Source organism: Crocodylus porosus, unplaced genomic scaffold, assembly GCF_001723895.1.
Source record: "Crocodylus porosus isolate Cpor-Errol unplaced genomic scaffold, CroPor_comp1, whole genome shotgun sequence".
Taxonomy (NCBI): Eukaryota; Metazoa; Chordata; order Crocodylia; family Crocodylidae; genus Crocodylus; species Crocodylus porosus.
In genome coordinates this window covers 18,014,382-18,037,951 of record NW_017728886.1, presented here as the reverse complement: position 1 = coordinate 18,037,951, position 23,570 = coordinate 18,014,382, and the positions used below count along the sequence as shown (strand labels likewise).

Sequence of the window (23,570 nt, the reverse complement as noted above, 5' to 3'; positions counted from 1 at the left end):
AGTTTTTGAAAGCCTTGTGTGACAACAGATCAAAATGAATTTGTGCTGCTGGACTCTGCTGCTGGAATAAATCAAGGTTGGGCATTTACTTGTCAGAATGGTTCTGGTGTAAATTAGGTCTCCCCCCCGTCCCACCCCCAAGTTTAGTGATCATACTGTGCTTTCATTTGCTCATTGTAATTGTCCAGACAAACAGACAATACAGTGATGGCTAAGCATATGGTACTTCCATTATGCAGCTAGACTCTGCCTTTTTGCAAGTTTTACTGATTTTTCCTGTCTCTTTTCTTGGCAGGTGACATCACACAGAAGGGATATGAAAAGAAAAGATCAAAATTAATTGGGGCCTACCTGCCACAACCTCCAGGTATGTATATCTGTTCTAGCAGTGGATGAAGCTGTCAAGTGTACTGATAGTTGCCAGAGCAGAAACCTGTAGCTTGAAGGAAATATTTTGTACACTTAAGTACAAGCTTGCATCACTCATCTTACATATACCTATATATATCAGCCTTACTGTGTCTGTAGATTTAACATACACATATGAGATGTCCAGATATGGCTAGAAAATAAAACCAGCCCATGTTTCTCTGAGAGCCATTATTTAATGTGTGTCATGAAAAATGGGATGATATACCACTGCCCTAGCCCTGGCAGACTTAAGTCAAACAAATTTATCCAAAGAGACTTACACACAAGAGTATGGAAAAGGACCTAGGCTTTTCTCAGTCTGCCTAGCTGCAATAGGACTTGCTCCATTTCAGACCCCCCAGCCCAAATCTATCATGCCCGCATCTTGGCTCCCTTTTGAATAAGACTAGGAAGAAACGTGGCTCCCCAAAGTAATGGCAAGCAGCTACAATACTTTTATAGACAGCTGGGTTAGCCCTTTCCTTATTTCCCTAGGAACAGGTTGAATATACTCTGTTGCTGTAGACACAGGCTGAATTTAATACTTGTTGGCTTGCTCTTTCATTTCAAGTATTTCATACATCAGTTGCTTATCAAATAAGAAAAGAGATGTTTCTCCATATATTGCTTCTCCAGTGCTGCATTTATATGTATATTTTTAATGTAAGTTCACTGAATCGTGAAGTCAGATGTGTGTTTGTGTGATCAGTACAAGCCTTAGTCCTATAACTGTTCATGCAGACGGGCCTCCCACTTGTGAGAAGTCTCATTCACTTTGCTAGAGCTCCAGTCAGGCTCGAGCATCCACCTGTGTTGTTTTGGTTACAGGACTGGGGCTGTGGCTCTTTTTTTACTTCAAACATTTCTTGCCTTTAAATTCTAGTTTATAGTTTACTGTTTATTCTGCTCTCCAAGTGGATACTGCCTTGTTCCAGCTTCCTTAGGTGTGTTAGCCTTTGTTCTGGTGTTATGTTGTGTTTTGTGCTTTTGGGTTTATTGGTTCTGCTCCTGACATTCAGGCGATTTCCAGAAAACAGGTCGGCATTATAGGCTGACCTGCTGCCATCCCAGCTCTCCAGAATGGTACAGAATGATTTGATGGTGACCTTCACATTTGCTAGCTACTTGGAACAACTGTAAAACAAGACAGGTCAAACAAAAGTGTAATCCCACAGAAGCCATCATCAAACCTCTGCGCATTTAGTATTCTAGCTAAATGGCAGATGCTTATGCAGCACTCTTCACAAGGAGCACCTCACTGAAGCTGGCCTGCTCTTATATTGAAAGAACACTTATCTCACACTGATACTACCACCACAACCTAATTGGCGTATTCGTATTTTTTTTTCACTGAACAGTCTGGCATTTCCCATTGCCTCCAGGCAGAGAACGTGGTTCATTCTCCAAAGAGAATGCCTCGGAGCCAAACTCTATTGGTGACCCCCATGTAGTGAGGGAAGAGATAGACGGGAAAGAGTTTCACCTTAGAGGTTAATCAAGCAGAGCTTCCTCTAGGCACTGGCATCTGGGGTCTAAAGTTTGGTATCCTGTAGAGACCCTCAGAGGTGATTATTACCTAGTTCTGTGTCCGACAGCCGAAACCTTGGCATTTATCCACTGCTTTTGGAAGAGCAGGCTTCCTAGCTCCTCCTATCAAATATTGCAGTCAATCCAAAGAGTAATGACTGGAGAAAGGGGTAGAACAGTATCATAGAAATGACCTTTAATTTGTACTCATCCAACTCTATCCATCAGTCCAGAAGTGGGAGATCTGCCTCAGTGTGTTAGTATTAGAATGCATTATTTTATTGCAGGACATTACAGCCATTACTGTTAACTACTGAAACTAAAATTATTTGTGCTTTGGGTCTTTGCTGTCTGTAGCTTTTTGTTTGTTTTGCCTCTGTTCCTTTTTTAGACAAAATTTGATGATGTTGTATTGTGGTATTTTCCCTCTACATCTTTCCTCATCTGAATGGCTGAAGGTCCCTGCTTCTGAGCTGGAGACACAAATCTTTTCCTAGAGGAAGTCACTGAAGCTGCCTTTCGTAGGCTGTTGTGAAGACCCCTTGAATCAGAGGACCAAATTGGTCACTTCCTTGTTTACTGTAATTTGTTTTCATGGGGAACTGCAAACACTTATCACTTTCCATATTAGATCTCACTTTCAAAAGTGGAGGGATGTGTCAGAAATATTAATGATCAAGGCACTGAAACCCACACAGCTTTTCTGGTGGGGTATAAGGGCATGGGGAAGGGTTGAGACTTGACATTCACCAAACTGAAGGTAAACCAACTGGCAGTTCCCCACTGTTCCAGCATCTAGTCCTCTTGCTGCTGCTTTGCTAACATTACTAACACCAATGTTGGCAGAGCGGACGATTGGCCATGTGGTTCTGTGAGTGTTCTGTAGTGTCTGTGTGTATGTGCGTGTGCTGTACTGCATGGGGGCAGCAGCTCCATTCGTTGCTGTAACAAATGTAAAAAAACTAAACCTGAATTAATTAGTTTTTTTCAACTTGTTACAGCAGCGAATGGAGCTGCCGCGGTACGGTGTAGACTGCAACACAGTGAAGGGGCTGCCAGAAGAATGCTCCGCACTGCCAACATTGGGGTCTGTGACATCCGAGAAGCAGCAGCTAGAGAACGAGCAGCCAGCACAGCGGGAAACCGGCCTCTCTTTTATTTTCGTTTTGGTGAGCACAATACCTGTATATTTTGGAGTGAATGTTTGTGAGTGACCTCTGTCAGAAGGAGGCATTCATGGCAGGCTTCTAATGAAGAGGCAGTGTGGCCCAAGGCCACATGGAAGTTGTTACCAACCCAGGTCCAAGTAAAAACATGGTGGAAAACACGGCATGTCCCCAGCTGGATGCTGCAGAAGGAGGTTCGTGCAATTAAAATGGTGAAATCAGGCTCCTCCGGTGATTTGGATGTGCCACCTTGAGCCAACCCCTGCTGGAGTCTGGATAGTGCTACAGCTGTATAAGAGGTCCATGGCCTGCATATGATCAGAATTCATCCTTTCCCTGCTGCTTGACATAGATGACAAGCTAACAATAAGATAACACAGTCCAGCCCTGTCTAGGAATTCCCATCCGGGCTTCATAGTCCATTTTACTGTCCTGAAGCTTGCTTCTGTTCTCTTCACACCCTCTGTGCTGGCCATGATATTGCTTGAAGGTGTAGGAGGAGGATGCTTCTAGGCTGGTTCATTAACCTCTTTGTTCCAGTGTGTGCTTGTCCATCCCAGACATACAGAGGTGAAAGGAGACAAGGCTCTGTCTTGTGGCTGTGGAAGTCAACAGCTGCAATTCCACTGGCTGCTCCTGGTATGATCTGACATCCCCTAGTCAAGGAAGTCCCATATTATTTAGAAATAAATAATTTAATAAAAAAATACAAAGAATTGGTAGTAGGTTCAGGACTCTTAGAAATGATTGGCTTCTGCTTATATTGTTGTTCTCCTCATAGTGGGGCTGTGTAGCTCATTGGTCCTGAGGGTCGGCCTGAGCACCACAACTTTCTGAGCACCACTTCAGGCTCAGACAGGTACTGTCTCTGCCACTGTTTCAGTATCTGTATAATGCAGGTGTTGCTGGAATTAAGAGGTAATGATTTTTGTACCAGAAAAATGCTTAAAAAAAAAACTCAGATGAAAGCATAAGGATTTCATCCAGACAAGACCTTTGCCACTCTCACTATATCTTGGAAGGTGTTTCTTTTCGGTGGCATGCTGTCGTCTGAGAACAGTTGCTGTCACATTTGCTTGGCGGAAAAAAACAGTAATACTGCCTAACTTCTATTTCCTCCAGCTGTGTTCTCCAGAACATCAATTACAGGTGCAGATGTTCTCTGGACAGAATTGTTATTATTTTAAATGAGCTTTAGCATTTCAAGAGTTTGTATAGGAGGTAGGCATCTAACTTCACTTGTGGATCTGAGCCCTAATCTCTGAGCCCATACCCCTCTGTATTTGACCAGAACTCTTCCCCTTTCCTCTGTACCATTTTTTTCTCAGGAAGCAGTTCTGACTGCCAGTAGCTGAATGAATCTCTTAAATAAACATTTGTTTCGGAACAATTTTGTGAAGATTACCTTGATTGGATCAATCAGTCAGCTGTATGTATGATAACGTGGACAGCTGGATGCATGCTATTAAGAGGAACCCTCCCTAGAAAGAAAATAACTAAATTACCTGTATCCAGCATAAGCTATGCTTTTGCACAATTTACTTCCAGTGTTTTGCCAGGAAATACTTTGTTTATTTGTTCACAGTACAGAGAGATGATGTTGTTATCAATTAAGCTTTTGTGCTAATCATTTAGACATGGGTGGTTTGTTTTTTCTTAATTAAGTGCTGTGTCTACACAAGATTATTTTTCATCATTTCCCATCACTGCTACCACCAGTGTAGCTATGTTTGTGACAAACAGTGTGGATCAGCTATGAGTGCTCTATTGATCGTGTTGAATAAACTTACAAAGTAGTGTTTAAAATGATACTCCCTCCTACAACTAGAATAGTGGTTATGGTGGTCATGGAGCTTCGTCAGCCCTAGTAATGGCAAGACATTTTCACTAGTACAGAAAAGCCTGAGGTATGTCCCACATAAGATTCCCAATCTATGTCCCTATCCCCATTTCCTATATGAGGAAATTTCTGGCTTGAATATAAAGAACTAGTATCCTTTGCTTCTTATTATTAAGTTGAAATATGTACATCTTTAAATCTGCTGTTTGGTCCAACATGGATTCGACAGGATTCATTCACCTGCTCCCATACCGGTGTCATATATACCATCATCTACTGTCTACATTGGGCAGTCTAGGGCAGGGAAAGAATGAGTAGACTCTCAGAAGTGCCCCTTTTCCTTTCCTTCCCCTTCCCTATCCTTTGTATTTAAATGACTGACTCCTGTATAGGACCCCTGCTCTTTGCAGGTCCATTCATATTACATGAAGAAGTAGCTTGTTGCCAGTGCCTCTCTGGATTAGTCTATATCCTATAAGGTGCCACTTTGCCATGCCTTCTAGTCAGCTTTAGTTTATGATTACTTATGAACAGAGATGGTACTGTATTATTTGGGTTGCAAACACTGTAATGAAAGGCTTAAGTTTGGTTCTAGAGGTAAAATCGAACCTCAGAGATTATTTATTTCTTGAATATAAACATTTACATGGACACAGATCTAAAAAACACTTGTTCTCAAAACTTGTCTTCATAACTCATTTAGACACTTCTGTAAATGCCATACTCAGAGTCATTTACTCGGTTTTATTAATGGCGCCATGTGTCAACTGAAGGCAGACATTTCACCCCTTGACTTCTGAATAAGGAATGATAGGTAAAGAAGAGATTAGTCATGAAGGGGCTTGAAAGTGGAAATCTGTGTGTGTTGTTGTGACAGAGGGTATAGGGGAGGAGTGTAAAGGAAAGGATGATGTGGCCAGAGTGATAGGCAAAGCAAACTGTTGTTGCAGCATCATTCTGTAATGGGGAGGATTGGAACAGGATTGCCTTTGCCAAGGACTGAGAAAAGGATAGCATAGTAATAGAGACACAACATAACCAAGGCCTGAGCAGGAGTTTAACTAGGAGAATGAAGAAGTAAAGCCTCATCTTGGAGAGGTTCTGCTGAAAGTAAGTGTAAGACTTGGACATAGGCTGGATGTGAGGTCCTAGAACGGGTGTAGAATGACAGGATGGTGATATTGTCCCTAGTGGTGCAGACAAGATGTGGAAAAGAGGACTCAAAAGACTTAGCGCTCTGGTGTAGCCACATTGAGCTTGAGGCGCCACCTACTCATCCACAAGGAGACATTTGAAGACAGGCCAAGATTTTAGTTTATGCAGAAGAAGACCTACCTGGTGTGCCCAGGTAGATCATTTGCCTTCAGATCAGTGTGCTGGAGTATATATGAAAGGTAACTTAGTTGAGTTGATATTTCATTGGAGATACTGTATCTGTTACACCCACCCAGAGTGTAGTGGATTGACTAGCTCTTGTGTATCTTTCTTTAGCGAGTATATGCTTAGTAGAACCAGCTTTTAAATTTCATGATGGTGTTTTTAAGTAAAACTATTTTGTGTGCAGTGAGTGGGAAACTACACAACAGCAGGAAATACTGATGGCAGCATTGTCAAACACACCCATTGTTTATGACTGTGTACAGAAGCAGTGTGGTCTACTCAACTATTATTGCATGCACAACTTTTTTATTTCAAAATTGCTGTTACTTTCTAAAACACCCTCAAAATTAACATGGGCTGTCAGTTTCCTGTACAGCAGCAGCATTTTTGTAGCTGTGATGGTCCAGGGAAAAAACAAGAAGCAAGACTTGTTTGATAATCATGGGCGAGCTCTTCCACTCGAGGATGATTGTCTTCCATGATTGTCTTATCTGTGGGTCCAAAGATGGCTGATGAAGCCTATCCAGGATCAACAGACCCTGTTGCAGCTCAGGTATATGTTTCCATGCAGGGTGAGGAGATAATAGTCCAAGATAATATGCCGGACTAACTTTATAGTTAAGAGAGTTGTTATACAAGCTTTTGGACACAAAATGCCCTTTTTTCATGTTTGGGCAAGAAGCAGAGATTATCTGAGGAAGGGCCTTTTATGCGTGAAAGCTTAGTTAACAGCTCTCCCAGTTTATAAAGTTAGTCCAATTAAAGATAATACGCAACTAATCTTGCTTCTTATAGTTCCCAGTGAAATGGCTCTTCAGCTGTATGAATGTATGTATGACAGCAAAAATAAAATGCCATGCAATATAACAAATATTGCAGCAACTTGACATTAAGCCCATCACTCAGCTTTGATTTCTAATGACACACCAGGAGTTGCCAAACAGAAGCTCACTAGACAGTTTGATTGAAACTGAAATAGTATTTTTAAGTTGTATTCCAAATACCACTTGCCATCCCCCCCACTGTCCTTGAAGTTGTTGGGTTTGCCTTACAGCTGTATCTCCCATGATCATATATTGTATTGTAGGTTAGTTTCAGAGTAATATGTTCACCCTCTGCCTAAGAATGCCTTCTGCCTTTCATCAATTAGTTGTTCCAGCTTTTAAATGTTTTTAAATAAAGGATTTTGATGCAGTCACAGGAATAAAAGATAAATCAAAGAAACTTGTCAGCAGCAGTTAAGGAAACAATTGCCCTCTGCAGGTGAGGGCAGTGGAGCTACTACCACATAGTGTATGTATGGCACCACAATTAGAAGCTGGAAGGGTGGAAAAAACGATATGAAGGAGAAAGAGGGAAGGGTGGGAAAGTTGTCTCCAGCTGACAATGTCATACATTTAGCAATGAAGCTAGCAACTTGCAGTATCGTCCTTAAATGGTTTTCAAATGTGGTCCTATTCCTCAGTATTGCTTTGTAAGTGAAAGTCAGTAGATTTGTGAGATAAGGCCACTGACAGTGTTTGAATGGCCATACCTTCCAGTACAGAGCCACGTTTGCACGTGAGTCGGGTTTTGTATTTAAAGCAATTCCATACAACATACATGTTTGCATGCCTTGAGGAAAGCCCTTCCTTCTTGCAAGGCAGTCAGTCAGCACATTTAAAAAGTGTGGTGCTGTAAAAGCTGTCGGAGAAATTACGCCCCTTTTTTGGCCGCAGGGCAAGCCCAGTATGTTAGAAGCCCTGCAGACATGGCTCGACACAAAAGGTTATTAGTGTATTGGTGACTGAGATGTTCACATGACTGACTAACAGTATCGTAATGTGGGCTGGGCATGCAGGGCACACGCCATGAGTGCCACCTGAGGGGGGGGGGGGGTGCCAGGTGGGGGGGAGGGTACAGAATGCCTCACTCCTGCATTCGCTGCTCCCCTTGCACTTGCAGCAGCCTGGCAATGTGATGTCATGGAGTGCAGGGTGTTCTGGGAATTGTAGTTTTGTACAGCAGCAGTGGAGTTTGCTGCCACTGGGGAGAGAATTAATGACATTTTTTTGCTGCCAAAATCAGTAGTTATTTGCCCTCCCAATATGGGCTTTGGTAGCAAAGAACCAGGGTGAAAGTTCCCCCCAGCGGCAGTGAACTAACTCCCCTCCCACGCTAGAGAACTACGATTCTCAGAACACCTTGCACCTGCCTGTCACTGCCTGCTGCTGCTCCCGCAGGCTGCCTCGGGGAAGGGGAGAGAGGGCTGCCCAGCTGCATTCTTTGCACATTGGACCTCTGCCTACCAGGCAGTAAAGTAGTCTTCCCCCCACTACTCCCCCACCCAACTCAATTTTCATGAAGGCCACTGACTAAGTGCATCCTCAGTATCCAACATTGCCTTGGTTAGATTTGAGCCAACAACTACGTTTAGCCATCAGGACCAGATCCTATTTTGTGTTCTTGTTTTTTGCTTCATAAATACACTTTGGAGCAGCTGAATGTGAAACAGCTTGTGGATTTCATGTGTTAGTTGCAAGAACTGTAAGTAAAATATATATATATATTATCAGTGAAAAAAGACAAGCAAAACCAGATACCAAACTGCACTGCATTATTAGTTCCTTCATGAGAGGCAAACAGTAAATTTATTAATACCACCTTGCTTTAGAGTAACACTTCACTGATTTTTATGGCATCTGATATTCTGTAAGGTTTTTACTTCTCCTTCCCATGCAGAAGTCTCACTGTGGATGGTCCTAGTATTTTGTACTCTGCTACCTGAGGAATATTGTGCACAGAAAGCATTGCATGTCGGTTTACAGTGTGTGAGCTATTCCTGACTAAATTCCTGTGTGCTGTCTCGCAGGTTGCTTTTGACTGTTTTATACACACTTGATCTTGTACCAACATGGTCCCTTAACTTAAATATTTCTTTTCCTTCTCTGATATTCATACACCAGATATAAAGAGCGATCGTATCCCTATAATGCAACTTACATGACAAAACCTGGAACATCTCCTTCCAGGGTGCCTCCATGACCTTAGTCAGGTGGAACTGCCTCTGTTTCCTTCGTTCCTCTGTTTCTTTGTTTCCAGGAGGCATGTGAAGAGCTGGACTAGGAAGTGCCTGCAACCAGAGCAGGTGCCACTTCTAATGCAGGCAGGAGCACCCACTCTTACCTCAGGAGCTTTCTGGTCTGGTTCCACACATGCCTCCTGGAAACAAACAGATGGGGCATTGCCATCTGGCTGTGGCAGTAGCAGCCTGCACTGAGGCATGCACCCCATAGTGCTGTGGCACTTTGATTGAGAACCACTGCCCTAGCATCTTGCCCACCAACTTCCTGGTGGAGATGAGCAGTATAAGAATAACAGAGACTTGTTTATATAGTAACTAATGTGTCCTGTTGAGTAATTTTAGTAAGTTACCCTTGGGTTTCAATGTTTAGGGGAAAAGGAGGAGTGAAACATTTAGTGGCTTATATATCTCTTCAGAGTGGAAAATAAGTGACTTTGGTCTTCTGTTTGATGTTACCTTAACAGTCTAAGCTAGAATCTTAAGGCACAGACAGAAGAGCAGCTCCCCATTGTAACTCATGGCACTTTATAGGAAGTGCTATGAGTTACAGCAGGGGTGGGCAAAATGCAGTCCAGGGGCCAGATGCGGCCCGCCCGGCCATTCTTTCCAGCCTGAGGGGCTCCTAAAAAAATTTAGAAAATTAATATGAATCTGCCCTGGGCTGCCTGTCACGCAGCCCTCGATGGCTTGCCAAAACTCAATAAGCAGCCCTTTGCCCAAAATAATTGCCCGCCCCTGTTACAGTGATCCTCCAGACCCAGCACAAGTTCATTGTTGCATCTTGGGAATTGGGGAATACAGCTGCTAGCTGGGAGCCTGCAGTCTTCCCCTAGCAACATCCCTCCTTCCTCCCAGCCATAGAGCTGTTTTCAGAATGGGAGGGGGGAAAGAAAGCAGAGGGAGCTCGTTCTGGGAGTTCCCCAGCCAGTGCAGGAGCGTGGGGTGGGTGTTTTGGAACCCTATCCCCACCCCAAGGTTTGGGGCGGTGGGGGGCTCCAATCCACCTTCCAGTGCTGGCTGAACAAATCCCAGACTGAACTCCTTTCCCGTTTCCCCCCTCCTATTCTGAAGACCGCGCCGGAGCAGGGCTGAGTTGCAATGAGGGTTCAGAGTTGCAATGAGGGTTCAGATTTTTGCAGGATCAGGCTCTTTTAAAGCACTCTTGTTTGGTCACAGCTGTAGAGTGCTTTCAGGGACCAGATCAGGGGAAATTCTGTCTGCACCTGTACTGGAGTGGACCTGCCTTCCTGTAAATATCTCTAAGGAAAACCTTTATATTACTCTGTTTATTGAAAGCCAAAAAGACATTTTATTAATGATTAAAGTACACAGTTTGAGAGGGAAATACTGTTTAAAGTAACTCCATCTGAAAATGTGTCCATTGTTAATTCAAGTAACATTTAAAATTATTGACTGAAGCTTTAATTAGTGATTGACAGTACTTTCGCACCTTCTGTTTTACCTCCTGCCATGGGACACCACAGTGACATCTGTCCCTAGGTAACTCTCAGGATCTTCAAAATGTTCTACAAGAAGGCTCTGCTCTCTTAGAGCAGCAGAAAATCTGAAATCACAAAGGAATTAAGTAACTGGTGCTCAAAAAGGAAAAGGGAGGAGTTTCCCTTATGTCTGGTGGCATTGCTCTGAAGTCTACCTGCCGTTCTTCCCAAAAAACTCCTTAATCAGGTTGGGAGTGGAAAAATGTGATATATGATTCTGAACAGGGTTCTGTTCAGTCAGTCAAAAATGAACAGATGCAGGTTGTTTCAGTTTTAATTGGGAAATGCCTAGAGTCACTTGTGTAGCAGGGGATTTCTAGTGAAATTTCTAAGGTAAGATTTTTTTTTTCTCCTGAAAAATTCCTAATAATGTGGACAAACTTTAAATGCCTTCATCTTTAGAGATCTACTAATACCCATAGGAGTTTGTTTCACTTTTTACTTTTAGTAACTTTCCCCATTGAAAAGTTTCCTGGTAGTGAATTTATGTTTTCTCTGCTGTTGCTGAAGCCTCCTAATTGTTCTTTTGCAGTTGAAAAAAGATAATAAAGAGTCTTTATAATTATCCTGTTACCCTTTTTATAGCAAACCCTGACTTATTCCTCCCTCAATACCACAAATTTGCTAGGTGATATTAGGGCATAAGTCCACTGACTGAAAGGCTACCAAATAAGTTTTGATGGTTGATATTGTGACAGTTGATCTTAAAAATCAACTGCTAAGGGGAAAAAACCCCATAAAAACAGGGTTCTTTGCAAGGGGGAGGGGGAGTTGTTTTGGGGATGGTTTTGTGGTTGCTTCTTTATGTTAGTAATTCAATTGACCTGTCCTGGAGGACTCTAATAACTAGAAAGATAATGAAATGATGTATGATATGGTGTGAATAGTACTGTGAATGCAATGTGAATTATATAGTGAAAACTGAACCAGTTGAAAGAAGTCAGTCTAGTTAATACAATGATTTAATTTCATTGACTTACAACATTCTGGATAAAAGTCTTTCTTAGCACTAGTACCCTTTTCTTCTCACCCATACATGAGATTTTATACTAAACGTGTTTCTTGGCATCCAACCATTTCTCCACAAAGTCAAGGAAGACCTTACACATCAACTTAAACACTTCAGGCTAGGGACAGACATTCAAAAAGCCCGAGCCTGAATTGATTCAATCTTTGAAGGTCAGTCTAACCTGCCTAGAAACTGAACGAATATGCAAGTGAACAGACATTCCCTCTGGACATGCCTACAGTCGCTCAGGCCAGGAGCTGGGCAGTGCTGGAGTGCACCCTTGGCTGCAGGGAAGCTGTGCTGGGGGAGGAAGAGGGCGGGGGGTGCATGGCCAGCCCCAGCAGTAGCCAGGAATGAACTAGCCAGGGAGGAGGTTTAATTCCCCCATCCCTGTCCCACGGACCCAAGCCGGGGTCCACCTGGCGCTACTCCCTCTCTGCTGCAGGGGCAGGGGTGCAGCCAGACACCAGCCGGCATGGCAGACAGGGTAGGGAGGGAGGGGGGGTTATTCTTCCCTCCACCCCCTGTGCTCCCAGGGGACTGCAGCAGGGGTCTGCCAGCCCTGGTTGCCACTGCCACCACCAGGCAAGCAGCAGAATAAGCCCTATCCCTGTCTCCTCCACCAGATGCCGGACCGGGGGTGGAGAAATAACCCCTCTCCCTGCCCCCTTGCCAGAGGGAGCCATGTTGGCCAGCCTCTGGCTGCACCCTGGCCCCTGCCGCTGGAGCAGTGAGGTGGGAGCAACTGTGATGGGGGCAGAAGCCCTTCTCATGGTTTCTTGGGGAGCACAAACCTCTTCTTGGCAGGGGGCTGCGCTGTGGTTGGGAGTGGGGAGTCGGAGCTGCTGCAGACTGTGCGGGGAGAGCAGTGGCACTGGGGCTTGGAGGGGGCCATAGCCCCCCAAGCTTCCCCTAGCACCTGTGCAGTCTGCAGTAGTTCTGCCTACCCTGCTCCCACCCGCAGTGGAGCCCCCTGCCAGGAAGAGGTTTGCAATCCAGGAAGCCAGGAAGGGGCTGAATTAAATCCCCTCCCTGGTCAGTTCACTTCACTTCAGGCTACTGCTGGGGCTGCCGCACCCCATCCACTGGAGCAGTGAGTGGAGAAATGCCTGGCAAGCCTGTGCTGGTGGGACAGGGGAAGGGGGATAAACCTCACCCCTGCTCTGGCCCCCCCCCTCCACTCCAGCTAGGGAGCAGAGGGGCAGGGCCAGCCCTGCTCCAGTGGAGTAGACAGCCCAGTCCAGTGCTTGCAGAGCCTGCTGGGATGCCGGGGGACTCTGGTTTAACATAAACCAGCAAAGGGTCTGGGACAGAAGTTTCATAAGCTTGTCTGAGCTCAGTCAGTTAAATCTAATACTACATTCAACCAGGTTTATCTCAAACTGGTTTCAGCCATTTTGAAACTGGTTTCTGCCCACTGAACTTCTGTTCTGTCACTGGTTTAAAGCAGTTTCTGTTCACCTAAACTGGTTTATGTTTAACTTCTGTCCCTAGCCTCAGTGCTTAACACTGCTGCCACTGGCTCCATTGCTGGAGTTGGGTCTGGATCCAACCTGCAAAGAGCCCTGCAGTTTGGATCAGCCTGGCAGGGGGTTGCAAAGAAGTTTGACAATCCCAGCTTTAGGTGGTAAAAAAATCACTACAAATAAAAATCATGGATGTGTGATAGAATATAACCTTGGTAAACCTCATTCACTGAGACCTGTAATTTTTAGTTGTAAGGCTCCACAAAACAAGATCCTGATTTGTGGGCAGTTTCATTCCTTTTCATGTTTTCCCAGGCTGCCAATACTAGGAAGGTAAACACATTAATTTGTCACTCTAATTCTGTTTGTCTCTTTGGAAACATGTGGCCTCACACTCTAAACTAAGCCAGAGCAGAGATGAAGGTGATATTTATCTTGCTTGTTTACGTGGGGCTCTTGTATAAATGCATAACACGCTTTTTGGAACGAAGTATTATTGACAGTAGTTTGCCATCCAATAACTGCCCCACTGTGCCCCAATCTAACATATTAATTTGTAGTCATTCATTTGATTCTTCTGGTCTTTTTTTCTATTGACTTAAACCCTTCTTTCAGTTTAAAGATTTCATTATTTGGATATCTAATCCCTATCTTTGTACTGTTTACGTATGTGATTGGTAGTTTTTTTCCTTTTTAGGCACCAAGTAATTTGCAAGTTTTCACATCTAGAAAGCACCTCTTTGGGACCACACTTTATCCTTCCTGAGCCCAGTCCAGTGATGCAGCTTGCATTGTCAGAGAAGCACAAATTTGTTGTGCAAGTGTGAATGGTGGAACAAGGAACTGGAAAAGAAAGGCTGCTTTCAGAAGCCGATTCAATACAGGGCTGCTGTGGTGCTACCAGTGCCTTTGAGGCACCCTTCAGGAACACACTTCTTTTTGCAGAGAATCTGTAACACTGGGGAGAACAAGATACTTAAACCTTAAGCTTTGGCCAGAAATACTTGGATGGCACAGCTGTATTGCTGTGGGCCCATTGTTTATGATGGAAAGATTTTATGACGGAAAGATTTTCAGCAAGACAGTTAGTTTACTCTTTCAGATGGCTGTAACATAGTCGTTTTTTTTACTTTCTAGTATTCTGTAGCTAAAACTATATTTGAGGGTTTATGTTGTTCCTAGTGCTATGGTATCTGATTTCTGCATGTTGTTGTTCTGTCACTTACTGATAACAGGTTGTGCATTAGGTTGTGCAGAAGAAGTTAATAGGACACAGTGCAATATCTTTATATGGGATCTCTTTGTAACCAATAGCCAGGACAGCTTCAGGTTTTATTCCCATGGCTCCCTATTCACTATTACCCCTCACAATTTAAAATGCTGGCTTAATATGGCTTTTAGAAGGGCTACTTCTGAATAAAAGGAGGACAGATTTTCAAATCATTTCCTTCTGTTGTTACAGTGTCTTGCTGAGTGTATGTTCCTTACAGTATTGACTATCTTAGATAGACATGAGTAGACCTGAACAGCTGACCAAATACTAATAATATTTTTACCAATAGCAGTTAAATAGATTAGCAATCAAACATCTATTTTTGGTTTTGAGAGCCAAAAACTGATTAATAATCAATAAGATTCTGTAATCTTTTCAGCACTGTTTGTTTCTTGTGACTGCAGGGGTGGATCAGGCATTGCCACAAGAACGTCGAACTCCTGTTACCCCTTCCTCTTCCTCACGATATCACCGCCGCAGGTCCTCAGGGTCACGGGATGAACGCTATAGATCAGGTAAGTGAAGGCCTGAAAGTTCAGTTGTTTTTAGTGGAACTTGGGTTGAACTCTTCTCATACTGTAATACCCGTAACTGGCTACGGGTTTCCTTTGCCAACCATTGTTTTGCTAACCACGGTTTTGAGTATCCACACTTAACGTTCTGTATACCATTTTGGCTACTATGGTATACATTTTTGAGTAACCACGGTTTTCCATGGCTGCACATCAGCCCACCACCTGCCATTTTCCCTATCAGCCTTTTGTCTTGCCAACTACAGTTTTGCCAACCACGGGAAGTTTGAGGAACTTAACCCCAGTGGTTGGCGAGGGAAACCTGTATTACATAACTGGAAATACTCATTGTGGAAGAAAAGGGAAATTTTATTATAATGATTCTAATTTGGTTTGGCAAACATCAAAAGAGAATTCTCCTTTAGAAATAAAGAACTTTGGAGATGTGAAATGGAAGTCATTGATAGGAAGATATTCATGTGAGTAAGATAAATGAATTGTAAAGCTGAATAAAAAATTGAGTCTTGTGCCCTTGCGAATTTGGAAAGTAGAGGTCCCAAATTAGTCAGTGTCCAATTCTTTTTCCCCATAATGATGTACATTAGAAGTCAAGAGAGTTGCAGATATGTTTTGATGAAGGGTATTTGTGCCCAAAGGTTTGCAAATAATGTTTTTCCAACTGTCTAGTTGGTCTAATAAAACCCATCACATCTACCCAAAAACCCTTGCCCACCTATGCTATTTCTGCCAGCTTCGATTTGAATTATTGTTTAGTTTGCCATATGCTAGTTCTCAGACATGCTAGAAATTCTACAATGTTCTGCTAAGAATTGGGTCATTAAAAAACCCAAAACTACCGTCCTTGTATTTGTCTGGTTATGGGGTGTCCGAGCTATGTTGAACGTCAGAGAACAGGATAGAAACTCTGTCTCAAAGTATTGACTATGATTTCGTGACCTTTCTGAAATACGTTTGGCTCATAGACTGAAAAAGCTGTGCAATACCAATCTAGTTTTCCTGCCTCATCTTTTCACAGTGAATCATGTAGGAAAAACTGGAGCTCAGCCATTAATGATTCTTGGATATCATACCTAAGGACAAAGAGGAAAAAGGAACACTTTTTCTCTTCAGTGTCCTGCATATTCTGTATTAGCTTACCTTCTCTTTCTGCATTTCTTGTTTAGAGGGGAGTTTTGGTCTTTTCCTAAGATAAAATTTCCTTGTTTAAATTGCTGCTATTCCTAAAAGGATCCTTCTCATTCCTCACTAGCTTTCTGTGAAGGTTGCTCTGGATTCTGTCCATCGTCCCCTCTTTTTCCCCACTGCACAGTATCGCTGAGAAATAGCAGCAGTAAGCAAATATTCTACTGCCATCTCTCTGCAGGTAACTCAGAGAGCTGTCATTCTTCTCCAGACCCCTCTCTTTTTCTGATCAAGCTAAAATCACAGCCCATGTTTTTGGCATCTCCTTATACACAGCTCTTAATCTTTTCCCTCCCAACAGTCCCCAGATTGCTTTCTCAGACTTTAGGAATTTTGCCACTATCTTGCCAGCCTCTCACTCAAGTCTGTAACCTGCATGTCATCTCTGATTTGGACTTCTCAGTCTCCATATCCAGGAGGACTGTGTCTGCACCTTCTTTCTGGTGCACATCTCTAAAATAATGCCTTTCCTGTCTATCACCACAGCTAAAACGCTCATCCAGGACATTTTCATCTTGCAGCTTACTTCTTTCTGGCTTTAGCAAACACAACTTTTCCATGCTCATATCCATTCATAGAGTTGAAAGCCAAAGGAGTTGTTAGACCATCTAGCCTGTTCTCTTCATCCAGTTCATCCATACTGAGACCAACTAAACAGGCTTCCTGAAAGGCTTCTGGTTTTGTTTTGGAGGTATTTTTATGTGGCAGATCCTTCACATCCTTTGATAGTTTGTTCTTATGCTACCCACCTTCACTGTGTCTCCTTACTAATTTGAATTTGTCTTGGTTCAGCTTCTGAGTTCTTACAACTTTTTTCTGCTGACTTCAAGAATCCCTTAGTACTTTCATGGCAGCCTTTTTGGGTACATTAAACATACTAAGTTCTTTAAATCTCTCAGAGAAAGCCATTCTCTACACCCCTCAAATCATTTGTATATGTCTTTTCTGCACCTGCTCCAAGTTTTCAATGTTCTTTTAGAAATGTGGATCCCAGAACTGCCGAGAATGGTGCTAAACTATTCAGTACCATTGTGTGCAGAGATAAAAATCAGTGCCCCTCCTCTCCTCTTTGTGAATTCAGGGCTTTTTTTCACAACATTGCACTTGGAGTTTATGGTTTTTGGTACATTGCTTGTCTGTTTTGACCTTTGGATCCTTTACAGAACCTATAAAATTGTGTCTTGATCCATGACTAGGTCTCCTATATGCTCTTAAAGAATAATTATATGAAGATGGTATTACTGAAAAGAATGAATATGGACTATAGAGCCAAACATTTGCTTCCTATTAATGAAGTAGTTTGATCCCATAAAAAATAGGATTGTGTTATGTCAGTTTTGGGTCCTCTCCCTAATCTGAAAATGTCCTTTTCAGTCCATGACTGAATATAATGTGGAAGCTTATGGCCAGGCTTAAAATTCTTATATGAAACTCACCAGGGTTATGACTCTTCAGCAAAACAAGCCAACCTCTGTACACCAGCAAATCTGTGTAAAATCCAGACTAGAACAAGATCCAGTGGTTACAAACTGGTTATGAACAAATTTAGTTTGGATATTAGAAGGGTTCTAACTACTGGGAGAGGAATGTTTTGCTATGATCTCCTGAATGTCCTACATGGGGCAAAGAAGATTGCTTCAGGATTTTACTTGATAAGTTTATGGAAAAGATAATATGACAGGATAGGATCTGACATAGGGCAAATTGGCCACAGCCTAGCCTGGGCATTTTGACTGGGATCTACTTGTGCTCCTGCCAGCACCTAGAAAATTTTCAATTTTGAGGGAAAAGGTCTTGCTCCTCTGCTCAGGGTTGCACCAATTCCCAATGTAAGGTCAGGGAAGAATTTTTACCCTAGGTTAGGTTGACATGGGACATGGGAGGGAGGTTTGGGGGGGATGGGACATAGGATAGAAGGGGTTTGCCACTTGCTGAGCATATGTTAACTAAAAATTTCTCTGGGAGATCCTATGTTGCTGTATAGTCCCTAAAAGCAAAAAGACAATGCTATTTGTAATTTGAGTTCAACTTCCAAAATTCTTCCAATAATCTCCTTTAGATTTAGTCTTGGAAGAATTTTGCATGAGTAGAAAAGGATGTCCTAAATTTAAATTACATTTTGCCTTCTTGTGGCTTGGAATCTACTAGGTTAGCAGTCTTTTTCAAAGCCAAAGTCTTAATGATGTAATAAAGACTTCTTTTCTTCACTGATATGTTCATTAAAAACCCGTGTGATTTACATCTCAGCATTAGATTTTGTTAACTTAAAAGCTTATGTCTAGTCTATTGTGTTGCTGTGCTTAATGCTTCAGCTTCTCAGCTCTGATCATATTATAATTATTATATTCTAGCTGTTACCCAGCTTCAATGCTTGTTATCATATTTGGCACATCTTGGAAAAGGCCCAGAACAAAATGACTTTATAGACTTTATCCAATAAGTAATTCACTTCTAGGAAAACATCCCCACTTTTTCACAATTTATTCCAATTAGCATCTGAATACAAAATTTCTGTTGTAATCATTGATCAAAGTTCTGCTCTACCTTTTCTCTGTAAGTTTTTTTTCTAATTGAAAGCCTAATATCTTGAGAATCCTCCAACTATCCTTCCTTGTCCTTGTTTTTTACATAAATTCAGGTGTCAGCAATGTTGTTTAATTAATGTGCTTGGCAGATTCAACATCATTTCCCCTCACTGCCGTCTTTGTATACCACTGTTCTCTTCCTGTGGAAAACACCAGACCTTTACATTTTAAATCACTTCTTATTTTTTCACTTTAATCATTATATCTACAGACCTATATTGCATAAGCATTTTAACAGATCTTGCTCTGCCATGACTGCGAAAACCTGTTTTGAGGGATTTTGAGGTAGTAGATAAAAATTGCCTTCTAGCTCATGGCTGCTTAATTATTTTTTTCTAAATTTCCCCTCCCCCTCATATTTTGGGCTGCCAAGGGTAGTTTGGGTTTCAACTTGCTTCTTTTCAGATTATTTGTGAATTAGAAATGGGTCACCTCACCTCTCTTGAACCGAACAAGTTCAAAATTTTCCAGCTGCCCCTTGTATCATGGGCATTACCAAAACTCTGGAGTACCTCCTGGGGTCGGCATTCAGTATGTGTAGCTCTTCGTTCTTTAGACGTCTGAAGAATGTTATTTAAGCACCGTTTTGCACCTAACTAGATTAGTACAGAATCATGCTTCATTCTCTATTTGAACAATACAGATTACAGCAGTTAGTGCTTTAATTTGGTATGTAACTTATGTTTATGGAAAATAATTAATTAAGACCTTTGGTTTATTTGCTGCCAAGAAAATAAAATTCTCTCGTTATTTATCAAACCGTAAACAGTATTCTGAAAGGTCCTCCAAATGTGGACCTTCAAAACAGTTTTGCCCCCACACATAATATTAGCAGCTGCTGTTTCATAGGCAGCTGGAAACATAAATTATTTCTTTATGTTGTTTGAAAACTGGGTTTCTAAGCTTGCTTCAGATGCTATACATCTGGGCATCTTGATATATCTTTTCAAGATCATTTTAGACTATTGCAGACCAGCTACACATCCAAAGTGCCTGTCATACCATTAAAAGCTTCAGTGAGCTATATGTTAGACCTGGTTGCAACTGAGCTTTAATTTACAGGTGTAGCAGGGTCTCCCCTAAGTCAGTGAGACCCATCAGCTGACAGGCTTCAAAGCCTCAGGTGTGCATCATGCCTAGACTGGGCTGGGAGTCCCACAACTGAGGGTGCTCTCAGCCCCAGCAACTGCTGGCTCTAGGTCCCAGCAGCACCCTGCAGCTGCCAGGACCCAGAGTCCCACAGCTGTGGACACTGGGTCCCCACAGTGTACCTCCTGGTACTGGGACCCATCTGCAAATCCTCTCAGCACAAGGGGGGTGTAAAACCCTCATGGCTGGCAGTTCATGGCTGTCACCTTCTCACAGTCCCAGGGTTTGTGAAACCAATGACTGGGAGCTTGCTTCTTGCTGGTGTAGGGGGAGCCTGGGATTGGGCTCCCCCAGCACCAGCTGTAAGACCTGATGGGATCTAATGCACTATCCCACAATCACACCTCCTGCCATGCGCATGTGGCATGGCAGGAGGCTCAATTATATGGATCATGCGTTAGATCCCATTGCGCCTTTACTTCCACATATAGAGGGGCCTAAGTGGTATAAAAGCAAGAAATTAATCACAATTACTTGATCTTTGTGGTTTTGCTGTCAGTTGGACTGGAAGAAAATGTCATCATAACCTAGTAAAATACTAAGATTTACAATGGGATGCCAGCTCGAAGGATGTCCTTTGCATGGATTAGGGAAGGTGTTTTATTGTGCATAGGTATTTTTTCTTTTCTTTCTCCCTTTATAAAAAGTTGTCTGCTGCTGTTAACACTGGTTTAGTTGTGTTACTGTTGGGTACATTCAGAATTCTATTTTAGGTGGGTCACCACCTGCCACCATTGTTTAAAATGTCATTTAGATTAGATCTGTAAAAACTACTTGTTCTTCAGAACAGATCTAAAAGTGGCAGGATGCTTAAAATGGTGATAGCAGCCTATGATCCACTTGCACTGGAACGCAAAATTAATAATGCCACTGAATCTTGAACCAAAGTTTGCAGTTGTTTCCCTTGGTTTCCAAGTGTGTCCAGTGTGGAGAGGACCTGTGTTCTACTGCCACATTATGGCTGTACCTGAGAACAGCAGCATGATCTGTTGTGGCAGTTTGGCTCAAAATACCCCCTAAGTCAGATTCCTTTTTTCAGAGAACCTTTTTCTTAGACCCATAACGTTCAAAGAGAACCTTGTCTTGGTGCAGAGGTATCCAGAGGTAAGGGAGCAGCCTCCTTCCCAGAAGCCTCTCTATATCCAGGGATCCTCTTCAGTTGCTTTTAAGCCTTTTTTATGGAGTGTGTGTTAGCCTGAACTGCTGTTACCTCCTCAGTTGTCCAGTAGCAGTTAAGTCCCGTCTTCAACTTTGGACAGTCTTATGTGTGAGATTGCACAGCCACAGAAATTGCTACTTTTATCTGGATTTTTTTTTTCATTACCATGGATTAGCATGCAGTAATTTAAACTTTCCTCCAGAAATAAGTGATGCGTCTGGCCCATGGCTGCAAAGCATTTGAACAATGTTAAGTGTATACCTGGTAATGTCTGCTGATAACAAGAACCCAACAAAGTGCCATGTGCTCCTGATGGGGTGACAGCCCCTTGAAGTCTAACTTTTTGAACTAAGGAATGTCAACATTTAAAATTTAAGCACCTGTGCTTAGCTACTGTTGGTAGGTGTTGGGGCAGGGTGTGGAAGGCCACATACCTGTTGTCATGAGATAACTTACTGGAATGAGAACAAGATCTTAAATATCGATTCTCACCCTTTGACCTTGCCCACAAAAGGGCAGAGACAGGAGATGCGTCACCTTCCACTGAAGATCTGCAGAGACTCCCTGAATAGTGTGAGACCATTGTTTTTAGCTCTGCCTGCTTGCTCCCACCCAGATATTCATAGTTGCAGAATAATAATGAATATGTTCTAAGTCGTGGTGCTACTGTTAGGGTCTGCTCTAGGTGAGGTCTGAATGGCTTGTCTTCTAGGGCTCCATATATATAGTCCACAACCTACCCATAGGCTAGAATTTCATAGAAAGGTCCTGAATTTTCATTTTCAATATGATTTCTCTGCCCCACCTCCCTCTCAAAAACCTTAAAGGAAGGAAGGTTTCAAGTTTCGAACTAGGATTATCCATGACCACCAGGCTTTCTTTCTCTTGATCTCAATGACATTATGAGGAAAGATTTTGCTGTTGATGAAGCTGGGGAGGCTGTGGACTGGATAGCAGTCAGAATGGATCCCCAAAACAATGGAAACAGACTCAAATACACATCATTGTATTTGGATCCATTAAAAAATGGTTTGACCTATAGTGCCCTTTTCCTGCATGGCTCCTGGAGAAACACTGAGTTCCTGTGGGATCAGTACAGTGAGGGGTATGCCCGCTGTCTGTGTGGACCAAAGGTTGCAGTAGCTCCAGTTCCCCAGTCATCTTGAGCTGGATTTGACCCTATGGATTTGACCACTTGGGCTGAAGCATGCTCTCCTTACCAGAGGCAGTGCAAAGTTGTTGGCCTGGAAAACCTAGCATCACAATGACACTCTTTTTGTGAAATCATTTGTCTTGTAGCTGTATTCATCCACTGGTATTCAGCCAAATCAAGGGAGACTACTAAATAATATATTTCTTTCTACACATAGTGTAACCAAGTCCATGGCATAAAGTAGTGTTCATTTGTTCTGAAAGAGAAACAGGGTTGACAGGTATGTTAATGAAGTAATAAATGTTCATCAAATGTAGAAATTAAGCCAGTAAAAGTCAAGTGCCTAAAAACTCTAGATTTTTCAAAGGCAGGCCTTGTAGTCCTAACAGGGTGCCAGGATGAAGAGCCTCAATGGTCTGCTCAGATGCCAAAAACCAGAACTGTTTCTCATGCCTTCTGCATGCCAGAAGTCTCAGCTGTTCAAACCTTCATTTTTCCCCTGGCAACTTCCACAGTGCAGCTACGCATTGTCAGTACAAAGATCTTCAGCACAATAAAAGCGTAAGGTTTGGAGGCAATATGAAATAACCTCAACAAAATAAGTAGTACAAAGAATATGTTGCTGATTGACTCAGCTGAGAAGACGGTGTGTGGGACTGAGTCATGGGGAGAGGAGAGCACTGCTGAGTAGTTCCTGCTGGGCTGCCTAGGACCTCGGGCACTGCTTCTGAGTCATCACTTGGTTCTGCATTAGACCTGTAGCAGGGCACTAAGGTGCCTGCTACTGATAATAGTAATATGGGCCAGGCTGCCACCAGGGCAGCATAGGTGTGGGTTGCTAGGGCACCCAATTAGGTCAGCTGACCAGGAGGGGGCAGGGCCTGGCCTTTATAAACAAGCCAGGTTCAGGCCAGAGGTAGTTCCCCTGCTGGCAGCCTAACAGGAGGAGAGAGCTCTGTTAGAGCAAAAAGAGCCGAACATAAGAGAGAAGCCTGATGGCTGGAGAGCATCTGTTTGACAGTTCTGGGTGGAGGAAACCCTGATAAGGATATGCGTAAAAGGGAGCCAGGTTGGCTTGGAAGTTGTGTTTGTGTTGTAACCCAGGAGGGGGAGATTTTGGTTTTGGTTATTGTTACAACTGGAGGACCAGGCGAGGCTGTAGGGGTGGTGGAGG

At 42.9% G+C, this 23,570-nt stretch overlaps 1 protein-coding gene across 1 annotated transcript in view; it reads left to right on the top strand.

Moving 5' to 3' along the window:
• Positions 1-301: 301 nt before the first annotated feature.
• Positions 302-23,570, top strand: part of DIP2C (disco interacting protein 2 homolog C) — a 209,614-nt gene continuing 186,345 nt past the window's right edge. Inside the window, exons 1-3 of the mRNA XM_019530709.1 lie at positions 302-367; positions 2,940-3,107; positions 15,040-15,150. Coding sequence (XP_019386254.1) covers positions 3,002-3,107; positions 15,040-15,150 — 217 coding nt within the window. The 5' untranslated portion in view covers positions 302-367; positions 2,940-3,001. The remainder of the gene's footprint in view (positions 368-2,939; positions 3,108-15,039; positions 15,151-23,570) is intronic.